Source organism: Onychostoma macrolepis, chromosome 01 (genome assembly GCF_012432095.1).
Source record: "Onychostoma macrolepis isolate SWU-2019 chromosome 01, ASM1243209v1, whole genome shotgun sequence".
Classification (NCBI taxonomy): Eukaryota; Metazoa; Chordata; class Actinopteri; order Cypriniformes; family Cyprinidae; genus Onychostoma; species Onychostoma macrolepis.
In genome coordinates this window covers 4,893,530-4,917,587 of record NC_081155.1, presented here as the reverse complement: position 1 = coordinate 4,917,587, position 24,058 = coordinate 4,893,530, and the positions used below count along the sequence as shown (strand labels likewise).

Here is a 24,058-nt window from a genome sequence, read left to right as displayed (position 1 = left end):
AATTGTTTAAGTTAATATAATAATTGATACAACTCATCCATTTTCTTAAATTATATAAATTTTTTTGTTTTGTGAGAACCTGTAAGTCATGCATTTTACAGTTATTTTACAGTTTAATATGTTACCTAGTCATTGCCCTACTATGCTTATATGATATTTTATTTGAGCAGGTCTTAAAAAAATGTATTAAATCTTACATTTGAGCCTAAAAATCTTAAAAATACTGAGATTAAGATGATTTAAGGGAGCTGTTTTGGTCCCTTAAATTTATCAAGGTGAAATAGTTACTAAGGACTTTGTAGCAACGCTTAAGGGAACACTTAGATAATTCAGGGCAATACTTAATGACAGCCTTAAGGTTCCTTTAAGTTGACCCTTAAGATTTTTCTTGCAACCCAAGTTTCATTAAGGATTCCCTCAACCTTATAACTAAGGGATTTCTTAGCTTAAGGGCTTTCATGCAACGGCCCTGGAATAGGCAGCTTTCATTGGCCAAGGTCCGTCCATGATGCCGTTTGACTGATGGAAATGTTGCCGCAATAACAGACTAACTCTTGTAAAACTCTTGGACGTATTTTACAGATTCTATGCCGCAAACTTTAAATATTTCACATACTTTTGAAAATCCAGCGTTTAGTTGACCCTGATAAGTGCTCGTCGTCACCATTGTAAACACGACAGCTTTCTTCTTTCGTGAGGGGGTTTGGTGTCACGGCATCTTTGTTTCCAGGCAGAACGTTAAAGGCGGCGACACACACGTCTCCCGAAAATCCTGTATAATCTAATCTAACCAATCCGATGACGACTTTGAAACTCCTGAAGTGTTTCCAGATAAGTGTACCATATGCATCAGACGTTTAGCCAGCGTTCCGTGTGCGGCTGAGACTAGTACCTGGATGGGAGATCTTATGGGAAAACTAGGTAGCTGATGGAAGAGGTGTTAGTGAGGCCAGCAGGGGGTGCTCACCCTGTGGTCTGTGTGGGTCCTAATGCCCCAGTATAGCAGAGGTGTAAAATACAGAGGTCAGAAAGTAAAAGTCCTGCCATATATTTATTCCACCAATGAATTCAGCAGCTGATTTAACTAATTATTTCCACCCCCTGGAGGGTGGGACCAAGTCGTTACTTTCAAGTCACAAGCAAGTCTCAAGTCAAATCCCAAGTCCTCAAAGAGTTAATGAGATAATTAAGAGACTAATTAAATGATGATTGTGCATTAGTGATGAACACCTGCTGTTATTGAGAATTACAAAGGATCAGATGTTGATGTTTTATTGGTTAAAATGATGCCACCATCATGGAGATCAGTGTTTGCTTTAGTTGGGCTCTTGATCCTTGACTTCCTGTGTTAGAGCTCTCTCTGTAGCAATGCATATGATTTTGTAAAACAGAGAGATACATGTTGTGCAGTAAACAGTTAATAACTGTTTTTATAGAAGACTTTTTTTTTTTTTTTTTAGAGAGTTTATCAAGATTAATACTGAAGGTGCTTCTCGGTTGGAAGGATGATAGTCTTTGCAGACTTTGAGGCTGGGTTTTTTCTCAGTTGATACTGCCTTGATATGCTATTGGAATTATCATGAATGCACCAGGTTGAAATTATGACTTGAAAATTCTGAGATAACTGTAATATCTCAGTTTCGGGTTCAAATGAGTCATACATCTTTAGCATGCTGGTTTCAAACGGTAGGTTTTATTCCTTTTTTTTTTTTCCCTAACACTGTGAGCATGTTAGATCACATATTGTACTAGTGTTTTTTTGTTTAGTTTTTTTGTTTGTTTGTTTTTTATACACTTTGATAATTGCATGTATTTGAACAAGGTATATGCTGCAATCATGGGCGTCGCTAGGCCGTTTTTAGGGGGGCTTTAGCACCCCTAAATTTCTGCTCAGCCCCCCTAAAAATCTTGCGATTCTTCCCCTTTAAATTTCAAATGAAAACGGCAGCAGACTTCGGCTCCTCCGCATCTTTCTGCGCGTTCTTCAATTCACAGACTGCGGTGGCGCAGAGGAGAGGACAAGGTGTGTGTTTATCGATAGATTGTTATAATATCTACATATATGCAGTTCTTTGTCATAAATACAGTTTACAAACAGTCATGGGAGAGCAATCGGTTTCCAATCTACTGTAAAGTTTTCGCTGCATTCACCACTCATCACACCACAGCTGTTTCCTTCAGCGAAAGCCCTTAACACATATGATGACTTTATAAAACGATCACGTTATTGCTATTTTCATTTGAAATTTTAGCTTTCAATATAGAACATAATATTACAGTGCATGTGGCTACCATACAGTTATGCATAGAAATGATTAAAGACAGTGACCGACAGCATTCAGTCAGTGCACTCATTTTAATTGCATATCAGAGTGATTGACAGAGATTGAAACATTGTGTGTGTGTGTGTTTTGTATTAATTTAAAAAAATAATTTTTATTGTTTGAATTGAATTTATGTAGAACGTTTCTACAATTTTTTGTACAAATTTTCAATCAATTTTTTTGTAAATATTTATTTATTTTTTATTATTATACCCTCATTGGGGGCTGAGCCCCCCTAAAATGAAAATCCTAGAATCGTCCCTGGCTGCAATAAACCTGGTTTTCATGTTTCTGGCAACAAAGCACTTGAACATGACATGTAATTACTGGATGACTTTAGCAGTAGGGTATTACACAAAGGATACATGAAGACAGAATGAACATTTAAGTCTAGTTAGTCCATATTCAAAGGATACACTTGATACATCCATCAAAACAGGCTGAATGATAGACGCAAAACTGTCTTTCAATGATCCTTCAAAATCAGATGCTTTACTAAGATGCAGCCTTCTGATTGAGAAGCACACAGAAGTGCCAATGCAGAAGGAAAATATAAGATGCAAGCATCCAGTATTTAAGATAATAATCAGATATTAGTTTGCCATCTGCGAGCAGGAGGCGTTTGACTTCAAAAACTAGCAGTGTAAAATGAGATTGGGTTATACAGATTGGAGCAATGGAGCTGAAAAATCTGAAAGCTAAAGTTGCCAGTTTTACTGCAGATTTGTTATTATTGTCCTTTTGAAGATAATTACCAGACAAAGGTTTTAAGGAAGAGGAGGGGAACATACCTCTAAAATGAGTCACTGCGTGGAGAGAGAGGACGACAGCAAGGAGAAAGAAGAGTATGGTACAGAGCCCAGCTGTGTGTCAATGAAGAGTGATCGATCCATGCGCAACCCTAATAATTTCAGTGATGAAGCAGTGACCTCTGACCCCAGCTACAGTAAGATAACCATGTATGCATTTGGAAGATGATTTTATTCAAAACAATTTACAATGCATTCAAGCTACACAGTGCAACACTAGCTGGTGTTTGGGATAATAAAAAACCCCATTGAAAATAGTTATTTTCATAATACATACTGTTGTAAAGCAGCTTTTGGAAAGTTATGTCTTATTGTCTTAAAAGCAATGCCTAAATGCAGTGTTTCTTAATTCCACTCCTGGGGACCCACCTCCCAGAATGTTTTAGATGTCTCACAAATTCAGAAAGACTGCCTCACTGTATGCTTTATATCTCCAGTGAACAGCCAATGGTAATTTGGCAAAGAAAAAGCTCTGTATGAAGCTGTTTACATTTGGTATCAGGATGTGTTTTGGTTGATTGGATCACAAGTAGTGAAGTGAAAAACATTCCCATTTACAACTGCTGTTTTAATCTGCCTCTTTTGTCGACTTTTGACCACTTCTTTGCTGATTTATTTGAGGGGAGGGGCAGGCCAATCTTAATATGGTCATGACACCTGTGGGAGGGTTAAAGGTCACTACACGCTAATATTACATCAGTGTTTGATTCTTGTGTTGTTGTTAGCAAAACGATATGCTTTATGTATTGTAAGCGTTCTCATATCTTTCTGTCTAAAGGATAAAATAAGCTTACACAACTTTCATAAAAATTTGACTGAAAAATATAAGGAAAGCAGCAGATGTTACACATCTGTCTATCACAATTCAACAACTCGTTACACAGTCACTATCAGTAGATGTTCAGTATCAGTAGATGAACACATTTTGGTCACTCTGATCACAAGTGGGCAATGAAGACACATGCCCATTTACACCTGGCATTTTAATCCGCCTCTTCTGTCCACTTTCGACCACTTCTGGTTTGGTGCTGATTACGTCAAGAGAAGGAGAAATGGGCGGATCCCTCTGTCGGCATGAAAACACGAGTGGGAGGGCTAAAGTTATAGGCACACTAGTATTACGTCTGCTTGTACTTACTGCTGTTGTTTCTTTTCCGTGTTATCAGAAAATAATGCTCCTGATTCGGCCAGTCAAAGTTTAAATCTCGTCTGATAAGTGTGCATCTTTGTACGTCTCACAATGATTACACGTGTATTAGGTCAGTAGGCGGTCTTTTGTGACTGGTCGAACGCATCCGGAACAGCAATCCGGTTGAATGCGTTTTCGACTACCTCTCGAAGTGGTCGAAAGTGGACAAGCTCAAAACGTTTCACACCTGTATACACCTGTATTTAGCATTGTCCACTTGTGAACCGATCGACCAAAATGCATCTTAAAACCAAGTGTAAACAGCACCAAAGAAAGCAATCTGATCAAATTTGTTTTTGGCTACCTCTTGAACTGGTCAAAAGTAGACATACTCAAAACCCAGTTTACACCTGTATTTAGCAATGCCCCCTTTGAATCTGATGGACAAAATGCATCTTAATACCAGATGTAAACAGGACCTACATGTTTAGACAGTGCAGAAAAAAACATTGAGAAGAACCAAACTCAGAGCTGTGGGAGCCTGTCCTCATTTAGCATTACATCATATGTGAAATGCAAGAATGAAATAATTAAATTATTCATAACTGTTTAAGCATTTAAAAAGTAATTAAATTAATTTTATTGTAAGAACATTGATTACATGGATTAGTCTTTAGTGACTGCATAAGGGTTGTTAAAGGGTTATATGATGCGATTTCATGTTTTGCTTTCTCTTTGGAGTGTTACAAGCTGTTCGTGCATAGATCCCTAAAGTTGCAACGACTAAAGTCTCAAACCCAAAGAGATATTCTTTATAAAAGTTAAGACTCATCCACGCCCCCTAAAACGGCTCATTCAAACACGTCTACGTCACGATGTGGAAATATTTGCGTAACGCTGCCCAAATGTTCACGCAAAGAAAGAAGGCGTGGTTTCAGTAACCGCAGTAGTGTTGGTGCAATCTGTTACACCAAATACACAAAATAATGATCTTTAAAATAGCATCATATAACCCCATTAAAAGAAACCCCGCTCATTTTTTCCACTCAGTTTAAATAATTCACTGTGAAAGAAGTCAGTTATCTGAATAGAGAAGATGATTAGGACAAATGTAAATAATGCTATAATGTAAATGACACACATAATGCTACCCGCCTGACATTGGCATGTGTTATTCAGGGGTCAAAGTTGTGCAGAATTGAAGGAAGGAATCTTAAAGACAGTGCCAGAAGGATGCTGGACCAGTAAAGCCTTCAAAACGTGCCACATCAATCAAACATTGTGGTGTCAATACTCAATAAGTTACAACGCAAATCAAAAATGTAAAAAATATTTTTGGTCATTTTGAAATGCCAAACTTTGTCTACAATCGTTAAGCACCTCAATCTGTATTATATTTTAGGTTCTTAAAAAAATTCCCTCAATTCTAAATTCAACATGAAGGGGGGTGGTCCGCTGCAGAAAGAGGCATTTGAAAAGACTGCACTGTTCTCGCTCATTAGAGGTATGTATATACAACTCACAACATTTACCAGAGAGCTTCTCTCTTTTTTTAACACACTGAATGGTGATACACAATATACATATCTCGTTTTTGTTTTTAGGCATCCAAGCAAAAGAGAATGACTCCCTGTCACAATTAGTGTAATTAAAGTAAAAAATTATGTCAAAAAAGCTTTTCTTATGCTATTTCTTTTTTTGGTTTTTATTTTATTTATTTTTTCTTATTTGGCAGATGCTGTGATGACCAACTTCTCGACAGAGTTGGACTTGAGGAATGCAGTTGGGAAGCATTTTAAACAAGAAATAAAACCAATAATTAATCATTTCCTTTAAGTTCACTGTTGGTTGTTTTATTTGTTAAAATACGTAAACCAACAAAAGGGTTAATCTTTTATTTTTTTTTATTTTTTTTTTTACGTTGTCATTTATCCATAATGTTTTAATGTTAAGTGTGATAACATGCTCTTGATTTGTATTAGATTTTTTTTCTTTTAAATATCTTATTTAAAATATTATTTTTCTTTTTATATTTTTATTATCTTTTTAAAGTATATTACAAACTTTTCATTTAGACCCTAAAGAATCATATTAATTTGTACAAAATTGGCATTATATGACCCCTTTAAAAATGTTATTTTTCTTAATAAAAGCTGTATATTTAATTTGTTTGGATGGATTGTCATTGTGTTGTCTATTAGATGTATATATGCAGGCATTAATTAGCTGTCTATTTGATGACTAGTCTATTCCTGGGCTATGGTTAGATGTCTATTAAATTTTCACTGACAGCCCAAATTCAGTCTTGTTAGTATGGGTCTTTTAGCCTAGACCCATATTCACTGTCTATTAGACGTATACATGTAGTCGTTCAATAGTGGTCTAACTGGCAACTAGTCTGTTCTTGCGCTACGATTAGACGTCTACTTAATGTTCACTGACAGCCCAAATTTTGCCTTGTTTTAGCCTAGATGTCTGGGCTGTGTTTGAACGGCTAATAGACGTCTTTTAAACAAAATTGCTTTCTGGGTTACGGCCTATATGCTGAGGAGCCAGAATTGGAAATGTTCTCTCTGTTAAGTGACACTGAGAAACAAACGTTCCAAGTGAATTTTACTGTGAATCAGCAGGATTCATTGATGGAAGTTGATACAGGAGCTGCTGTGAGTATTATTTCCAACCTGGTCTCATAACAATATGTACCTTTTATATGTACACCGTTAACGTACCTTGCTGCACGTTTCGCCGCAGTTTCAAATAGAAATGTCCACTGAGTGGCGCTAAAACAGGTTCAATATGTGAACCCTGGCACGTTTTTATTAAGTAGATATTGGTACGTATTGCTGTTTTTTTATTACGTTGCTTCAGATACGTATTGCGATGGTTCAGAATTCAAATATCCGGGGACTGTCGCTAAAGCTTAATGCTCTATCGTGTTGGAATTATGCCCTACACCAAATCCAGCCCTAAACCTACCCGATAGTGTTAACAAATGGAAAACCGATATAAAAACTTATTAGCTGATGCAACTGTGCCATTTGAACTTCCTTTTACGCAGATTTTAACTGCTTTGTCAAACCGTAGTTACACAGGATTCGAACCGTTGCTTCTTACTTCTGAAGTCTGTCTCCGTACTACGTGAGCTATTGAACAAACTTATCATCTATGAAAACCCATAGATGTGAAGCTGGATGTGTGCGATGTTAACGTTCAAAAGCATCAGTTTTCAAATCTCCCAGCATATTAATATTGTTTTGAAGTCATAGCATGATATTCTTCAAGTAATTGTGCGAAAATTACGCTTTATTAATTGCAACTCTGTAAATTTGTGTGAAAGTGTTCATTTATTTTGGAAACTGCAGTGATATGTACTTATTGGTACGTATTTCATGTCACGCTAAAAAGTGCACCCAGGTACGTAAATGCCATGAGACCAGGGTTGCGTTTCCCAAAAGCATCGTAAGCTCAAGTACATCGTATACCCATTGAAACCAATGGAGCTACGATCAATTTAGGCTTACGATGCTTTTGGGAAACGTAGCCCAGGTAGATTATTTCACGTGCAATGGATAAGGAGTTATTCGCCCATTTGCCACTGGAGGGAGCTTGAGTAAAGTTAAAAACTTATACAGGTGAAAACATTCCAGTTTTGGGCCAATTCACAGTTACTGTGCAATACGAAGATCAAGTAAATGAGTTACCATTAATTGTAGTGGGAGGAAATGGACCAAATTTGTGTGGTAGGAATTGGCTCTAGAAAATTAAGTTGAATTGGAAAGAAATTCGATATGTCAATCAAACTAAACAGCCTGGGTCTATCCAAGAAGTGCTTGAGAAGTATAGTGAAGTTTTTAAGAATGAATTAGGCACTCTAAAGGATATTAAAGCTACCATTTCAGTGAAACCAGATGTTCTGCCTAAGTTTTATAAAAGTCGTCCTCTACCTTTTGCTATGAAAGAACGTGTGGAGAAAGAAATTGATCGACTGGAGAAAGCAAATATTATATCTCCAGTAATGTTCAGTGAATGGGCTGCTCCAGTCGTCCCTGTGATTAAAAAGATTCTACAATTCGTTTATGTGGGGATTATAAGGTCACCGTTAACCAAGCTGCCAACACGGAAGTGTATGCTTTACCACGAATGGAAGAAGTCTTATCCACTCTCAGTGGAGGGAAGGTGTTTTCTAAGATCGATTTAGCTCAAGCATATCAACAGGTTTTGCTGGATGATGATTCAAAGAAATATATAACAATTAATACACACAAGGGACTCTATGTTTATAATCGTCTGGCATTTGGCATTAGTTCAGCTCCTTCTATTTTCCAGCGGATAATGGAAAATTTGATGAAAGACCTGAAAGCTCTTGTATATTTGGGTGATTTGCTAAAATAAGCAAAGATTCTACTACAGAGTCTACAAGACTCAGGATTAAGAGTAAAAAAAAATGTAAGTGTGAGTGGGGGCAGACACGAATTGAATATCTGGGTCATGTGATAGATGGAAGAGGAGTGTATCCGACAAAGGACAAGGTGAGGGCTATTCAAGATGCACCAGTACCTTCGAATGTGAAAGAACTGTGAGCCTTTTTAGGCCAGGTACATTATTATGGATGCTTTGTACCAAACCAGAGCACCGTGCTTGCACCACTGTATAGGCTGTTGAAAGAGCAAGTGGTTCGGCATTGGGGAAACAAAGAACAAGGTGCAAAGACCTGTTTATCAGTGACAAAGTGTTAGTACACTATGATCCTCAGTTATCTTTGACTTTAACATGTGATGCTTCAGCTTACGGAATTGGCGCAGGTGCTGCAGCATACGATGCTAAATGGTGAGGAACATCCTATTGCATATGCTTCCCGTACCTTGTCTCCTGAAAAGAAATATTCACAGATTGAGAAAGAAGCATTGAGTGTCATTTATGGAGTTAAGAAATTTCAATATCTGTGGGGAAGATCATTTAATTTGATGACTGATCACAGACCTTTAGTGACTCTGTTTGAGGAACATAAGCACTTCCCAGTGATGGCTGCGGCTCGCATTTAGCGGTGGGCTATCATCTTGTCAGCCTATGATTACCACATTTGTAAAGAGTAAAGAGTGTGTAGTCTGTCAACAAGAGCAACGAATGCCAAGTCAAGTTCCTCTTCATCCGTGGGAATTTCACTGATCTTGTGTTGTCAAATGAATTATTTTTGTGAAAAAAAAGGACATACGAATCCGGCCAATCAGAGCAGAGCAGGCTTTCAGAAAGGAGGGGTTTAGAGAGACTGAATCCTTGATCAAATGGTTTCAGACACTGTAAGAAAAGAGCTGATGCTGTAGTGTGTATTATTATTATTATTTTTTGGATGCATGTTAACCTATGGCAGGAGACCTCTGAAACATAATGAAGATCCTTTAAAATAGTATTAAAGGGGCACTTTAAATCATTGTCTGCACATGCACACTAACAAGTTGTTTCTTTTCTGTAGATGGTGAATTCAGCAAGGTGCAACCTGCAGATATTACAAGAATAAATGGTTGAATTAACAACATTTTTTTTCTAGGACTGGTTAAGTTAACGCGTTATTATCGCATTAACGCATGAATTGATTATCGCCAACAATTATTTTATTGGGCGTTAACGCAGTTTTTTATCATGAAAGTCCATTGTTCACTGGCTCACAAACCATTGTGTAACCCGCGTCGCGGCGGAAGTGCATGCATTCACTCTCAAACAGAAATGAGGGTGAAGGGAGTGCACCGTTCTAGATTTCGGACCAGTGACCAGAAGATAAGACTCGCTCAAGAGACTGTGTCAGCAACAAAGGGAGAAGGAAATGGTGACAACACTAGCTGCGTTAGAAACAGGTAAGATGTATTTGAGAAAATGGAAAAAACAAAATATATAAAAAAATAAAATAAAGTGAAATTCAAAACATCATCACATAAAACAAAAGAAAATAATTACAAAAGCAGTAAAGACTCGTTCCAAACAAATGAAAGTGACCTTTTTATAACCCTTATAAGTTTATATTTCCTATTTAGTTTATCACTATTATTAATTGTTTCTCTTTTTTGTGACCTATTTAGATTCAAGCTAATAAAATTACCCTTACTCTATTAATATATGTATACTATTTATTTTGACCTATTTATTCAAATTGTTTCTAATTTGCTTATTTAATGTAGAGAATAATTGTAAATTTGAATACAATTCTTCCAAATGATAACCCTTTGAAGTACCCTTTTTTCACTCTTGTTCTACCAAAAAAAAAGGAAAAAAAAAAAAAAAATATATATATATATATATATATAAATAACCAAATAATTAAATGAAATAAAATTCAATAGAATTTGAAAGTAGAACATCCTCATCTTATTAAATTGAATCATTTTTTCTAAACGAGTTTTATGGTTTTTAATTATGCATTTTCTAATTTTCTCTTCACAGCTATTCATAAAATAACTCTTATATATATTCATGAGTGTTAGTCTTTTCATTTTTTTTTTTTCTAACATCTACAGGATTTCTTTAGTGACCTGGGTTACAATTGGGTAACAGGAGGGGTGGGATGTTGATCGGTACTGGCTTGGGATGAGCGTTTCAACCAATGAGAGCATTTGGGGTGGATCTAAGACTGCAGCAGAACCCTTATTCTCCTGCATCCCACACACACACATCTCTACCCGCCCGCACTCGCCCATCAAGTGTTGTCAAGTTGTTATAAAGAATGCACATTATATAACCATTGGTATTTCAAAAGAGGACCATGTTCTTGTTTCTTTGTAGGTTTATTTAATTTTGAGATGAAGACATGTTATGTGTCACAGCAGTTAAATCTGTTTTGCATTCTCAAATCATTCATATTACCAGTTTAATATATGTTTTCTCCTGGAATAGCCTATATAACGAATTTGGAAATTTTAGAGGAATGCTTAAACCTTGAATATCTACTGTAAGCTAAAACTAGACTAAAGGCCCATTCACAAGTACGATAACTATAAAGATAACGATACAGATATAGTTCTAAAAAACGTTCTCAGTATTACAGAATAGCAGAGTACAGCTATAATGATAAGGGCACAGAGAAACGATATGATTGGAATCACTTTCAGAACGATTTTTTCCAGCTCAGGAACAATAAAAAAAAAAAAAACATTGACAGCCAAAAAGAATCAATCCTGCTGTAACGAGCTTGAGAATTTAAAGCACATGCGCTTAAAATAAACAGACAATATCGTTCTGGTGTGGACGCTAATATCGTTATCTTTATAGTTATCGTTCTGGGTGTGAATGGTGCTTTAAAAAACAAACAATTCAGATGCCTAAAATATGACTAAAACTAAAAGATCCTTGAGCATTAGTTAAAGGTCATTGGGCCGTTATAAACACCACCCTGAAGAACAGGGGCCTTTACAGTTCCTCCACTCGCAGAACTGATGGTCACTGTAACTCCTGTCTTTGAAGCGTTTGCAGCCGCTGCACCGGATGAAGCTCCACCTTCGGCAGAAACGTCCTCTGAAACTGATGGAAACATAGAGATCAACTCAAAATACATAACAGTTTAGATCAAAAATTCATAGATGTAGATAAACAAGTGTCAAAAAGTACCTTCCTGAAGTTTTCCCTTCAGTTGATCAGCAAGATCATTTTGCTTAATTTTGCGTAACACTCTGATTGCAATCTTCCCGGCGTCTGAAACTTTGTACTGCTGCACCATGAGATCCACAACATCATGGCGATTAGTGTTTTCCAGCCGCCCACGAGGAATATAGTTGTCTTGTGTCCCACTATTTGACAGGTGCCATTTGAATTCTTTGAACTCTGCATCCAGTAGCTCCTGAAGTGCGTCAAGAATCACTGTAGCCATTTGGTTTCACTATGGGGAAAATATAACAATACAACTTGATCAGCCTCATTGCCAGCCCAAAGACTCAACCGGATGAATGGATAAAACCCTGCAGAGTTTAAATTGTTTTTGTGGTCCTAGCGGGGCAATCAGCATGTTGTAATTTCATTTATAAACCTCATTGACTGAGAGTAGGGTTGCCACCTTCAGTGTGGCAAAATAAGAGACACCCATTAAGCCCCATTCACGCTGATTATTTCAACACCTGACAAGATAAAACAGAACAGATTTGATTATTTTATTTATTCCTAAATATTCCACAGATATGTCTGTATGCTTTGAGGAGTCGTTCATAGACAATTCTGCACAATCTGCCAGTGTTACCTGGATAGGATGAATTTTTAATCAGGGCTACATTTTAAATATTTGTTTGTTTAAATATAACTAAAATTGTAACTATTTTTTTTTTTAAATATCATAAATTCTATATGGCAGGATTTTTCATTATGTAACCTGTGAATGATACAATAATAAATAACATTATTTATAATAATTAATTATTTGTCTCATAATGTTTAAAATTACAATAATCTGTCTACAAAGCTCTGATAATGTGTGGAATACTTTATCCTAAATAAATAAATAAATCCTTTTTTCAGCATAGTCTACCGTCAGCAACTGACAATGCTTTTTGGCAAACTGCACAGTTCGCCTTGACCCATTGCTAACTTTTTTTTCTCATTCAGCCTTTTATTTGGAGGTCCTTTTGCATTAAATGACCTTAACTAGACATGACTTACTGTAAAAAAAAAATACACGTGTGGTTTACAGCACATGATTTCGAGACTCGAAGGAAACAAAAAAGATGCTAAAATGCAACCATGTGTAACGCTGTATAGCAAATTAAGCTTGTTAAAGAAATAAACTAATAACAATTTTGTAAATAGTGTGACAAAAATGATAAAATCCAATTAAAATGTATGTATTTCAGATGATTGACATCACAGTGATCGTCCAATCACGTTAAGTCTAAGTAAAAGTCTCTGCATTTTGGCATTTTCTCTCTGCGTGAGATTTACGAGATCAACTGCAGCGTAACTTTGAGCAAGAGTTAAAAGAAAGAAAAAAGGAGGATAAAGTACCTACATCTGTTATTTCTCTGGATTTTGGTGAGCACACATTTTACAAATGGTTATTGATATTCCAGTGAGAGAAAATGCAAGCTCAGTAGCAATGCCATATTGATGAGTTTTGGTGTATTATAAGTTCAAATAAATTTGTTGGTTAAACAACAACGTGTATTTGAGTCTCATATGCTCATATTGTGTGAATATGATCATGTGTTTTATTTATTTATTTATTTAGCATAATATCGACGGGAGTGTCGAATTACAGTGGAAATGTCACTGATTAGCATTCTGACAAACATTAGCTGTATATTGAAGTAGAACAGTGAATTTGATATGCTTGTGAACTTATTGCCTGTATATGCAGAATATTGTTTTCTATGCATTTCAATTAGAAGGTGATGCAAGATGGCGAGGCAACCCATGCGAGAGGAATGCTGTGAGACCTGGAACGGGGTAGGAAAACACTTATTGTCTGCTAGTTTTGCATAACCATAACCAAGTGTTTCTTCTTCTTCTTCTTCTTCTTCTAGAGACTGCTCAGCGTAGCCTAATATCTTTGTAGACAGAACAATTTTTTTCCCCCTTATACTTTTGTACTACACAGAGTTTTCTAGAATTGTGGAATCAAATCATTTTTTCCCCAGTGAATCTATCAATTCGAATCCATGGTTCTTTTGAATATAAGTGATTGGACTGTACTCTTTTGTACAGTTTTTTTTAACTGAGAGTACTGAATCAATCTTCAAAATTGAACTGTTCTGAGTTGAATCTTGAATTGAGTCTTTTGCATTGAATGTGTTGAACCAAATCCTTTTGAATTGAATTTCCCAAACTGACTGTATTGAAGTTTATTGAATGAAATGTATTGAATCAAATTGTTTATTTTGTAACATTTTGAACACTAAAGAGTTAATTCAGAAGTTACTTTAGATGTTTTTAGTTGACCAAGCATGGCAACCCTAGCTGTGCATGACAGATCAAGACTGTGATACCTGAGTCGTTCATTAGAGGGAGCATCAGGTTAAGATGTATATTTCATCATATTGCATCAGGGTGAATTGCTACTTATTTTCCAATTTCCTTTTGAACTAGCTGTATTTTTGCATACTACATATAAGTTAAGATTCAAGATTCATACTATGTGGAAAGATATATAGCAGCTTAATCACCAAACCATATGATCTACATGCTTGGATATCGATGACTATGACTGCCTTTGAGTTTGTTATTTATTTGGAAAACAAGCCCTGAAGAGTGAGGTAAAATTGCCTCAAATCTCAATTACAGATCAAATATTCGTCAGAATAAAGAATGTGGTTTGTATGTTGGTTTCAGACGTGTAGTTAAAGATGAAAGGCACATCCACACACACGCACACACAGACACTTTGCATAATTAGACTTGAAGTCACTGAGACCTTGTGACAGCTAACGTATATCCAAAGACTTGTTAAATTAAGTTAATGTTGTACTTACAAAGTTGAACGTAAAGTTGCAATCTTCACTTCCTGTTTTCTCGCTTCGAACAGTTTCACTTTCGCACAAAGGTTGTTTTTTCCTTTTTTTACCTGTAGATGGGAAAAACATGCCTCCAGCTCGCTGCATTGTTTTTTTTTTTTTTTCTTTCCTGTTTCTAAAAAAAAGTGAACAACATCTGTCCAAGAAGGAAGAAAAAAAAGTTTTTAATCAACCTTTTGGATGCACTGTTTTTTTAACTTTTTTTTTTTAAAGATATTTATTGTTAGACAGATTTATTGTTGTTTATTTTTTTGTCTCTAATGTTCTCTACAGTGATAGTGGTATCTGATAATTTGTGGAAATGGGAGGCTGAAAGGATGACATATATATATATATATATATTGTGACGGGAGGAGCCAACGACAGACACAGTGGGTGTGGCGTCGGGCCTCGGAGAGGCTTTTATTAACAAAATAAAGTGTCCAGGGAAAGAAGTGTCCAAAATAAACAGGGGGTCTGGTGTCCTCGTCGTGCTGCGGGGCTCGTGAAGGAGGGCAGTGTTCCAAAAGGGGAAGGGTCCAGGGAAGGGGCGGAGTCCGGCGGCCGCACGCGCTCCCACTCGGGTCCGGGGCGCGAGGGCGGCGGCTTGATCATAGCGGCGGCTCTTACACGTCGTCCACGGCCTTTGGCAGGACTTGTACGGCCCGACATCCTGGTCCGACGGCCGTAATACGGGTGCGGCTTTCGTCCGGACCGCGGGTTCGGCAGCTCACGTCTCCGGTGGCGCGATGTCCCTCTACGCACCCTTCCTGGACCCACGAGGACACCAGCGTGCATGCACGGGGGAAGAGACCGGTCTCTCGAGGAGAGGCGCGCTGGGCATTTAACAGCGGCGGTGATGAGGCTTCATTCAGTCCAGCTGTGCCTCATCACACGCCGCCAGCCGCGTTGATCCCACGCCCCTCCTCTCATCCACCCACTCCAGTCGGGAGCCTGGTGAAGGGCGGCGAATAAGGGACGGGGTGGTGATGATGATGAGGGGGAGGGCCACTGATCCGTCACAATATATATATACAGGTGCTGGTCATATAATTAGAATATCAAAAAGTTGATTTATTTCACTAATTCCATTCAAAAAGTGAAACTTGTATATTATATTCATTCATTACACACAGACTGATATATTTCAAATGTTTATTTCTTTTAATTTTGATGATAGGTTTATCTGATAGTGGCCTTCAGCTCATCTGCATTGTTGGGTCTGGTGTCTCTCATCTTTCTCTTGACAATACTGTTCAGGTCAGGTGAGTTTGCTGGCCAATCAAGCACAGTAACACTATGGTCATTGAACCAGCTTTTGGTACCTTTGGCAGTGTGTGCAGGTGCCAAGTCCTGCTGGAAAATGAAATCAGCATCTCCATAAAGCTTGTCAACAGAAGGAAGCATGAAGTGCTCTAAAATTTCCTGGTAGATGGCTGCGTTAACTGTGGACATCAGAAAACACAGTGGACCAACACCAGCAGATGACATGGCAGCCCAAATCATCACTGACTGTGGAAACTTCACACTGGACTTCAAGCAACATGGATTCTGTGCCTCTCCACTCTTCCTTCAGACTCTGGGACCTTGATTTCCAAATGAAATGTAAAATTTACTTTCATCTGAAAAGAGGACTTTGGACCACTGAGCAACAGTCCAGTTCTTTTTCTCCACAGCCCAGGTAAGATGCTTCTGATGTTGTCTCTGGTTCAGAAGTGGCTTGGTAGCCCTTTTCCTGAAGACGTCTGAGCGTGGTGACTCTTGATGCACTGACTCCAGCTTCAGTTCTCTCCTTGTGAAGCTCTCCCAAGTGTTTGAATCGGCTTTGCTTGACTGTATTCTCAAGCTTGCGGTCATCCCTGTTGCTTGTGCACCTTTTCCTACCCAAATTCTTCCTTCCAGTCAACTTTGCATTTAATATGCTTTGATACAGCACTCTGTAAACAGCCACACCTTTCAGTAATGACCTTCTGTGACTTACCCTCTTTGTGGAGGGTGTCAATGTTCGTTTTCTGGATCATTGCCAAGTCAGCAGTCTTCCCCATTATTGTGGTTTGAAAGAACAAGAGATACCCAGAATTTATACTGTAGGGATGGTCATTTATTCAAACTCAAATGTAAATATTCTAATATTTTGAGATACTGATTTTTGACTTTCATGAGCTGTAAGCTCTAATCATCAAAATTAAAAGAAATAAACATTTGAAATATATCAGTCTGTGTGTAATGAATGAATATAATATACAAGTTTCACTTTTTGAATGGAATTAGTGAAATAAATCAACTTTTTGATATTCTAATTATATGACCAGCACCTGTATATATATTAAGAAATGTATTTATATATTAAGAAATGTGTTTATAGTTGTACTTTTAAAGAGGTAATGAGTAACACCTAGGACCAGTGAAACGAGTTAGTGAGTTGTCATTCAAGTGACTGTTTTAAAGTCCTTGAATATTTCTGTTGAGTTCATCACATTCCTGTTCACTATATAAGCTCATGAGAGCAAACATGATTGAGTCTAGAGCAAGACATGGGCAAATCATTGTACATCATCACACCATAGGCCCCGCCCACTGGCGCTTAGTTGCTTAAAAGCTGACACCTGTGTTATTTGTATTTTGACAAACAGGTTAAACCGGAATCCAACATTGTCCTTTAGACCAACAAAAACTTGAAATTAAATGACATGACCATTTCTCTTTTTTCACTATGTGAAGTAAATGTATACTGATGGTTTCGAATGACACTGCTTCCCTGAACAGGATAATTTTGTACCTGAATTGTTCCAGCAGTATCAGTTAGCTTATTAATTAACTGACCACACTTGCTGGCTTTTGTCTCCATATTCACTCAGCCCTACTAACTAATGCCAGTATCAGCTCCTAAAATATAATAGTTACACTCTAGTATAGTGGTCGACCGATATATATATATATATATATATATATATATATATATATAATACATCATTTATTTAAGTATGTGAATATTATGGCATATTACATTATGTATTTTAACAGTGTTGTTCAATAAAACCATGTAATTACTTGGTTTTGATATTTTATTTGAGCCAATTATTATTGCCTTATTGTTAGCTTATATATAAATAGTCATACTAAAGCCTGGTTTTCACTTAGGTCTGTTTGTGTTACAAAAAATATCAGATTACTCAGTTGTCAAAATAATCAGTACAGTAGATTACTTAGTTACAGCCCTAGATTAGTTAAAATATTTCTAAATATAACTGCACTGTTTTACTTTTTGTAATTAAAAGACAAATATTTTGTCATTGTATTAAAATATTGTCTCTTTCTAGTGAACCAAGTATTTTGAGTATTTGTATTTTGTCTCATCTCGTGAGCTAAGTGTTTTGTCACACCCCTAGTGTCGATAAACAGTAATATAGCTCATAATTTTCCAAGTGTATGATACAGCTTTCATTCTTCAGGTTAATCATATAGTTATAAAAATAAAAAAAATAATAATCTGTTTGAATAAGGAAAGCAATAACTTTGCCATAGTATCCTTTCAAATGTTAAAGTTGCAACAGTCATTGCATGCTTTGCATTTTTGATGATACAGACATTAGTTATGTGGTGACTGCATCCATTTCAGATGTATAATAACTGTTTTTCCCAAAGACTTAAGTTATAGTAGCTGGAATGTATTTATAGTAAACCAGTTGTATTGTTGTAGATTAATAGTGCGTGGGCCTAGTGAGGGCTTCCTGGGGGCTAAGTGAGGGCTGCCTGTGCAGGGCCAGCACTGAAGGGCCAACGTTTTGCCAATGAGCAAATTCTCAGGGGCCCTGCACTGGCAGCCCGCTGGGAGCCCTTAGGCTAGCCATAAGTGGGCCCATAAAGGGCCACCGCAGGCCTGTTTGCAAGGTTTACTCCACCCCAAAATTAAAATTTTGTCATTAATCACTTACCCCCATGTTGTTCCAAACCTGTAAAAGCTTTGTTTGTTTTCGGAACACAATTTAAGATATTTTGGATGAAAACCGGGAGGTTTGTGACTGTCCCATTGCAAATATTACACTGCAAATATTACACTGCTGATTTTACAGTGGTAGTTTTTTTTTTAAGTTTTTTTTTAATTTTACTCAAAATATGATTGGTGATGAGCACATTTATTTTAGTACAGTTTTTGTCAGGTTTACGGTGTTAAGTTCGTAGGTGCAGAGATGTAACGTTAGCCTACAGAAGAGTGTAAAAGTTTCCTGAAAAAAAGGTGATTATGTGTAAAATAACTTTTTGGAATGTGCTTACAATTTATGTTATATATGCTTTTAGCTTCTTTCATTTTGTTTTGTTGACAGATCCTCTCGTCTCTATTCCCACCGAGGCCTGGTTTTACTACGAGTCTGAAGCAGCCACATTTGGACGGTTTTCTACTCAGATGAGAGAATTCATCAAATGGTACATTTATATTTGTTTTTGAAAGCAGTGAGTGGGGCATTGCACTGTTTCCATGCTTTGAAACGGTAATAGTGGGACTGTTAAACATTAAAAAAGTTACATTCGCCCTTAAGCATGAACTGCATGATCTGTACGCTGCTTGTTCTCAGCACTGAATATCATGTCTCTCATATCTGCGTCAAGACACAAACGCGCTGCCATCAAGTTTTTCTAATGACAGTTACGTTTATCCAAGCATCGTGAAAGTGAGTTAAAAGTACGTTAAACTGTAAATCCGTCAGTCTTTCAATTTCCTTCAGTGCACACAGGCATAGCACACAGGTAGCTTGAAACCAGTGTTTATCAATTCATATGGCATGTTCTAAATATTTCCAGATATACAAAGTTTTAATGGAGAAATATGTCTGAATCTATCTGTATTTTCTTTTCACATTATAAATAATAAATGAACAGTAATATAAATTCTTAACACGTGTTAATTTATTCTAATGTAGTACACTTTTCATTTTAAGATGCCTTATTATGTTACTCATTAAAATTATACAAATATATTTAATAATCAGATTAAATAAATACTTAAATTGTTCCAGGCCTCCATGTGAATATTGCACAATGTTTCATTTAATTGACCCTAGAATGAAGGATGTAAATAAAAATAAGTTTACAATTTGACACCCATTTTATAGACAGTTCTCAGCATACTCAAAATTAGGGGTAATCACAATAATTTTACCATATTTACAGTCCTAATGTAAATTTAAATGACTGAAATAAGTGTTTTATTATTCTTTTTCAATAGAATTGGCCCAGACTTCTGCAGAGTCAAGTGAAGGAAGCTCCTCTCATAAGATTGCAAACTGTGAGTCTGATGACGCTGAGTGAGTGATGGAAGCCCTTCAGTGCTGAAGATGAAGCCAGAATTGTGAGTCTGTGTCATTTATATGTTATTCTATGTGCAGTACAAATTTAAAACGCACAAATGAATATGAAAAATTTAAGTTTAACTGGGCATGCACACAATATCAGCTTATGTTCACACCTGGAATTTACTAATTATTAATTTAAGATATCAAACTGCAAAAAGATAAATGGTTAGTTGACCCAAAAATGAAAAATTGTCATCATTTCTCACTATCTGTCATTCCAAACCTGCAAGACTTGCATTCATTTTCAAAACACAAATGAAGATATTTTAAATGAGAAAATGTCCTTCCATCGACAATCTACACAACTACCACTTTGATACTTCAAGAAGTTCATAAAGAGATCATAAAACTAATCCAAATGAATCGATCCAATTTTCTGAAGAGACTCGATCGCTTTACAATGAACAGATTTAATTTTTAATTTTTTCCCCCACATTTAAACATTGATCAGGGAACATAAACATAAAATTTGGACTAAACCACATGATACGTATGGATTAGTTCTCTTTATGGATTTGATCTCTTTATGAAGTTTATGAAGTATCAAAGTGGTAGTTGCCTGGACCGCCATTCAAGGGACAGAAATCTTATATTCTATTACAATATCTTCAGTTGTGTTTCAAAGATAACAAAAGTCTTGGCTAAGTAAACAATGATGAAATTTTCATTTTTGAACTAACCCTGTAATAAAAGAATGTGGCCATATGCGTCACCCGAGATGTGTGCTAATGCCAGGTGTGAACAGAGCCACTGTGTCGCTACACAATCAACTTAGCAGAATGGTTCCTGAGAGATATATTGTTGTCATTAATTGTTTTTTGTTTTTGTTTTTCTTTTCAAGAGGCCAAGTTCCTGGCTTCTCGCAAGACCTTCAAGGACCCAGTTGACCTCGGAATCAGCTGTAAAGGAGGATGAAACCGATGTCTAAGGTTAGACTATATTTCAGAATAAGATTATCTATATTCATGCTTTATCTATGTTCTGTGCTCATGCATTTTTTTGCTGAAGTTGTCATTTCTATTATTTAGAATGGGACAGCGATATTGCATCAATTTGTCTTCTTCTTCATTTGATTCCACCATCACCACAAGGCTGCAAGGAACCTGGAAAAATGTCCTCCTATCAAGCTGAAAAAGATCTTCAAAAAGGTACATTTCTGTCACTACCTATTGTCTGCCTCAAAATATTGCCAGATGTGTTGTATATGAAAGACTAATATAAATAAAATCAGTTGGAGAGTTGACCTTGAGTGTTATTTTTGTCATTGATCTGCAGGCACTAATAAGAACACCTTGATTGCATAGAAGAGACCACACAGCCATACCTGCTCGCTGATGGGACAACGAGGAACAGCATTCATGGATGCTACACAACTGTCAAATCTACCTGTCATATTTATTGATGTCTAGGTAAATTTAATGATTTTGTGTTTTATTAACTATTTTATGTTTCTGTGCAACACTTAATGAATGTGACTGACTAATTAACCTCTACACATCTGATATATGCTTTAAAGTTGCCACGTTGCCCATTTGTTAAATAAACGTTAAAATTTATACATCTGTCTGAAGACTCTTGATTTTATGTCTAATCTTGTACATTAACACCATACAATAACATTTTTTTGTTTGTACTGAAAAGAATACTTTATTAATAACACTTAAATGATTAAAACAATACCAGGGGTGTTAAATACACTAGAGTGTAAAATTTGAACAACAATAGCAAGTGTAACACTTTAGACTCGGAGTATAATTTTTCTACACTAAGGTGCTATATTAACAATAAAAATTCAACACTATGAACGGTGTACTTTTAACACTAGACAGATTGGGACCATATTTGATCTTTAGTAGTGTTAAAATTGACACTTTAAGTGTTAAATTGACACTGTGTTTTTATCAGAGCTGTCAAATCGATTAAAAAAATTAATCGCGTTAATCACAGTCATGGACTGTGATTAATCATGATTAATCGCAAGTTTAAAATACTAGGATTTACCTGTAAATGTGTTGAAATAAAGAAATGCATGACAAACTAGTTTAAGGAAACAGAATCTTTCACACTTCCGCCAGGTATGAGACATAATCCTTATTATTCTTTTGTTTTTATTCAGCCATTATCAGCCTTTTACTGGCAATAAAACGTTTACAAAGCCACATCGCTTCAATCCCAGTATACATTTACCCAACTATTATCAAAAGTATTTCTAAATAAATACAACAAAACACTCACTTCAAAGAACTCACTTCAAACCACCATCGAGTGTTTGTAATAACTTCCTTTTACGATCACATGTGGAATTTGGTCGTTTACTGTTGTTAAAATATGCTATTTATAGCCTTTTATATCACTGCACAAATTAGCATTTCAGATGTACACATTAGTCTCAAGACAATCACATACAAATATCCTATTGTAATCGTGTGTTTATTATCTTATATAATCTATAGTGGCTGTTGTCATGTTTATTTCTGCTGTGTAAAAGCCTTAACATGTACTCTGGCTGAAACTCAGGCCTCTCCATTCTTAAGTGGCCAGGGATACATTCCAAGTATAATAAACATTAGTAAAAGGATCTATTTTAATTTTTATTTGTCTATATACACCTTGGGCGGCTGCGTTACATTATAAAAGTAGCCCAAAAAACCACAACCCATGGCTCTGTAATTTTTCCCGCAACTGTATGTTCAAAATAGCCTACTTGTGCCGTTACCCTGGTAACACTGTTGCTGTACCCTCATGGAAGGTTATCTACAATGATAGATAACCTTCCACGCTGCGATGGTGGCAAGAAGTTGGGGTCAAACCTTATCAAACGATTAATTTGCATTAAAAAAATATTAACGTGTTAAACTTTTTTGATTAATCGCATGCGTTAACGTTGACACCCCTAGTTTTTATACAAGAAAAAATAAGAAATCTTACAAAAGCATTTACTAAAAATGTAACTAAGATTAAAATGAAAACGGAAAACATACAAATAAAAGCTATATTAACAGGGTTCCTGCTGGTCCTTAAAAAGTCTTAAATTTACTTGTATCAAATTTAAGGTCATAAAAAGTCTTAAATTGTACAAGGAAGTCTTAATTATGATTTCAAGAGGTCTTAAATTTGGGTACAGACCAGAAAAAAAGTATACATGAGCTCTGCACATTTCAAAATCAGGTGCTGCGCTGCTTTGTGTACAGCATTACCGGGGAAACAGTTCCAAAGCGCCTCCTGCTGGCAGAGAATGAATGTGCATTTTTAATTAGGCTGTTGTTGTGGGTAGGGTTTCAGGACCGCATTTCTGTGACCCTAGATTTTTTTTTATTTGTTTTATTATTATTATTTTATTTTGTTTATTTATTTTTGTATGTATGTACTAGTTGCTCATACTATTTTATAGCACTTTCTATTCAATTCTGTATATTATTATTATTAAGGAATTAGTTGTTTAATTGTATACACTTAATTATTGTCCTAACCAACTCCTAAACCTAAACATACCTGTTGGTAACCCTCTTGAAATATTTAACCTAATTTATTTCAATATATTCTATATATATTCTGGTTTTAAATTCAGTTTTCTTGGAAAGAAAGAGACTTCAGTTCATTAACCGCAGCGCTTCACGTCTGATGTGTGACCCACTTAAAGTGCAGTAAACGGTAAAACAATTGCGGTACAAATTAGTGTGATTATTAGTACTTTAATAAATGTAAAATAAGTTGAATACAAATACTAATTTACAACATCCAGCAGCACAATGAACTGTTTTGCACAGCTAAATAGGCTAAATGGAGATTGCTGACACCCCCTCGAACACTCAAGTTCACGCTAACTCTTACATTAAAAATAAGATGGAAAGATAAAAAAATGAATAGTTTTCATGGATCTAGTCTTTGCATATGTTTGTTTGATGTTTGAATCAGGTCTCCTCCGTTGGAGTAGAATTGGCTAGATGGTGCTGTCCCAAAAAATAGGGTCCTAGAGCTGCAGCCTCCG

At 36.2% G+C, this 24,058-nt stretch overlaps 1 protein-coding gene and 1 long non-coding RNA gene across 2 annotated transcripts; one reads left to right on the top strand and one right to left on the bottom strand.

Annotated features, from left to right (window-relative positions):
* Nucleotides 1-11,343: 11,343 nt before the first annotated feature.
* On the bottom strand, nucleotides 11,344-14,839 carry LOC131537476 (caspase b-like). Its single transcript, XM_058770950.1, has 3 exons — nucleotides 14,699-14,839; nucleotides 11,856-12,123; nucleotides 11,344-11,768 (listed from the first exon to the last, which is right to left on the bottom strand). The coding sequence occupies exons 2-3, from the start codon at nucleotides 12,112-12,114 to the stop codon at nucleotides 11,605-11,607; spliced, it is 423 nt and encodes a 140-aa protein (XP_058626933.1). The 5' UTR covers nucleotides 12,115-12,123; nucleotides 14,699-14,839; the 3' UTR covers nucleotides 11,344-11,604.
* A 2,260-nt stretch (nucleotides 14,840-17,099) lies between these two features.
* LOC131537528 (uncharacterized) lies at nucleotides 17,100-21,588 on the top strand. The gene is made up of 6 exons (XR_009270309.1): nucleotides 17,100-18,956; nucleotides 19,045-19,144; nucleotides 19,944-20,066; nucleotides 20,912-20,999; nucleotides 21,099-21,218; nucleotides 21,346-21,588. It is a non-coding gene; the product is annotated as an uncharacterized LOC131537528 (long non-coding RNA).
* Nucleotides 21,589-24,058: the final 2,470 nt, after the last annotated feature.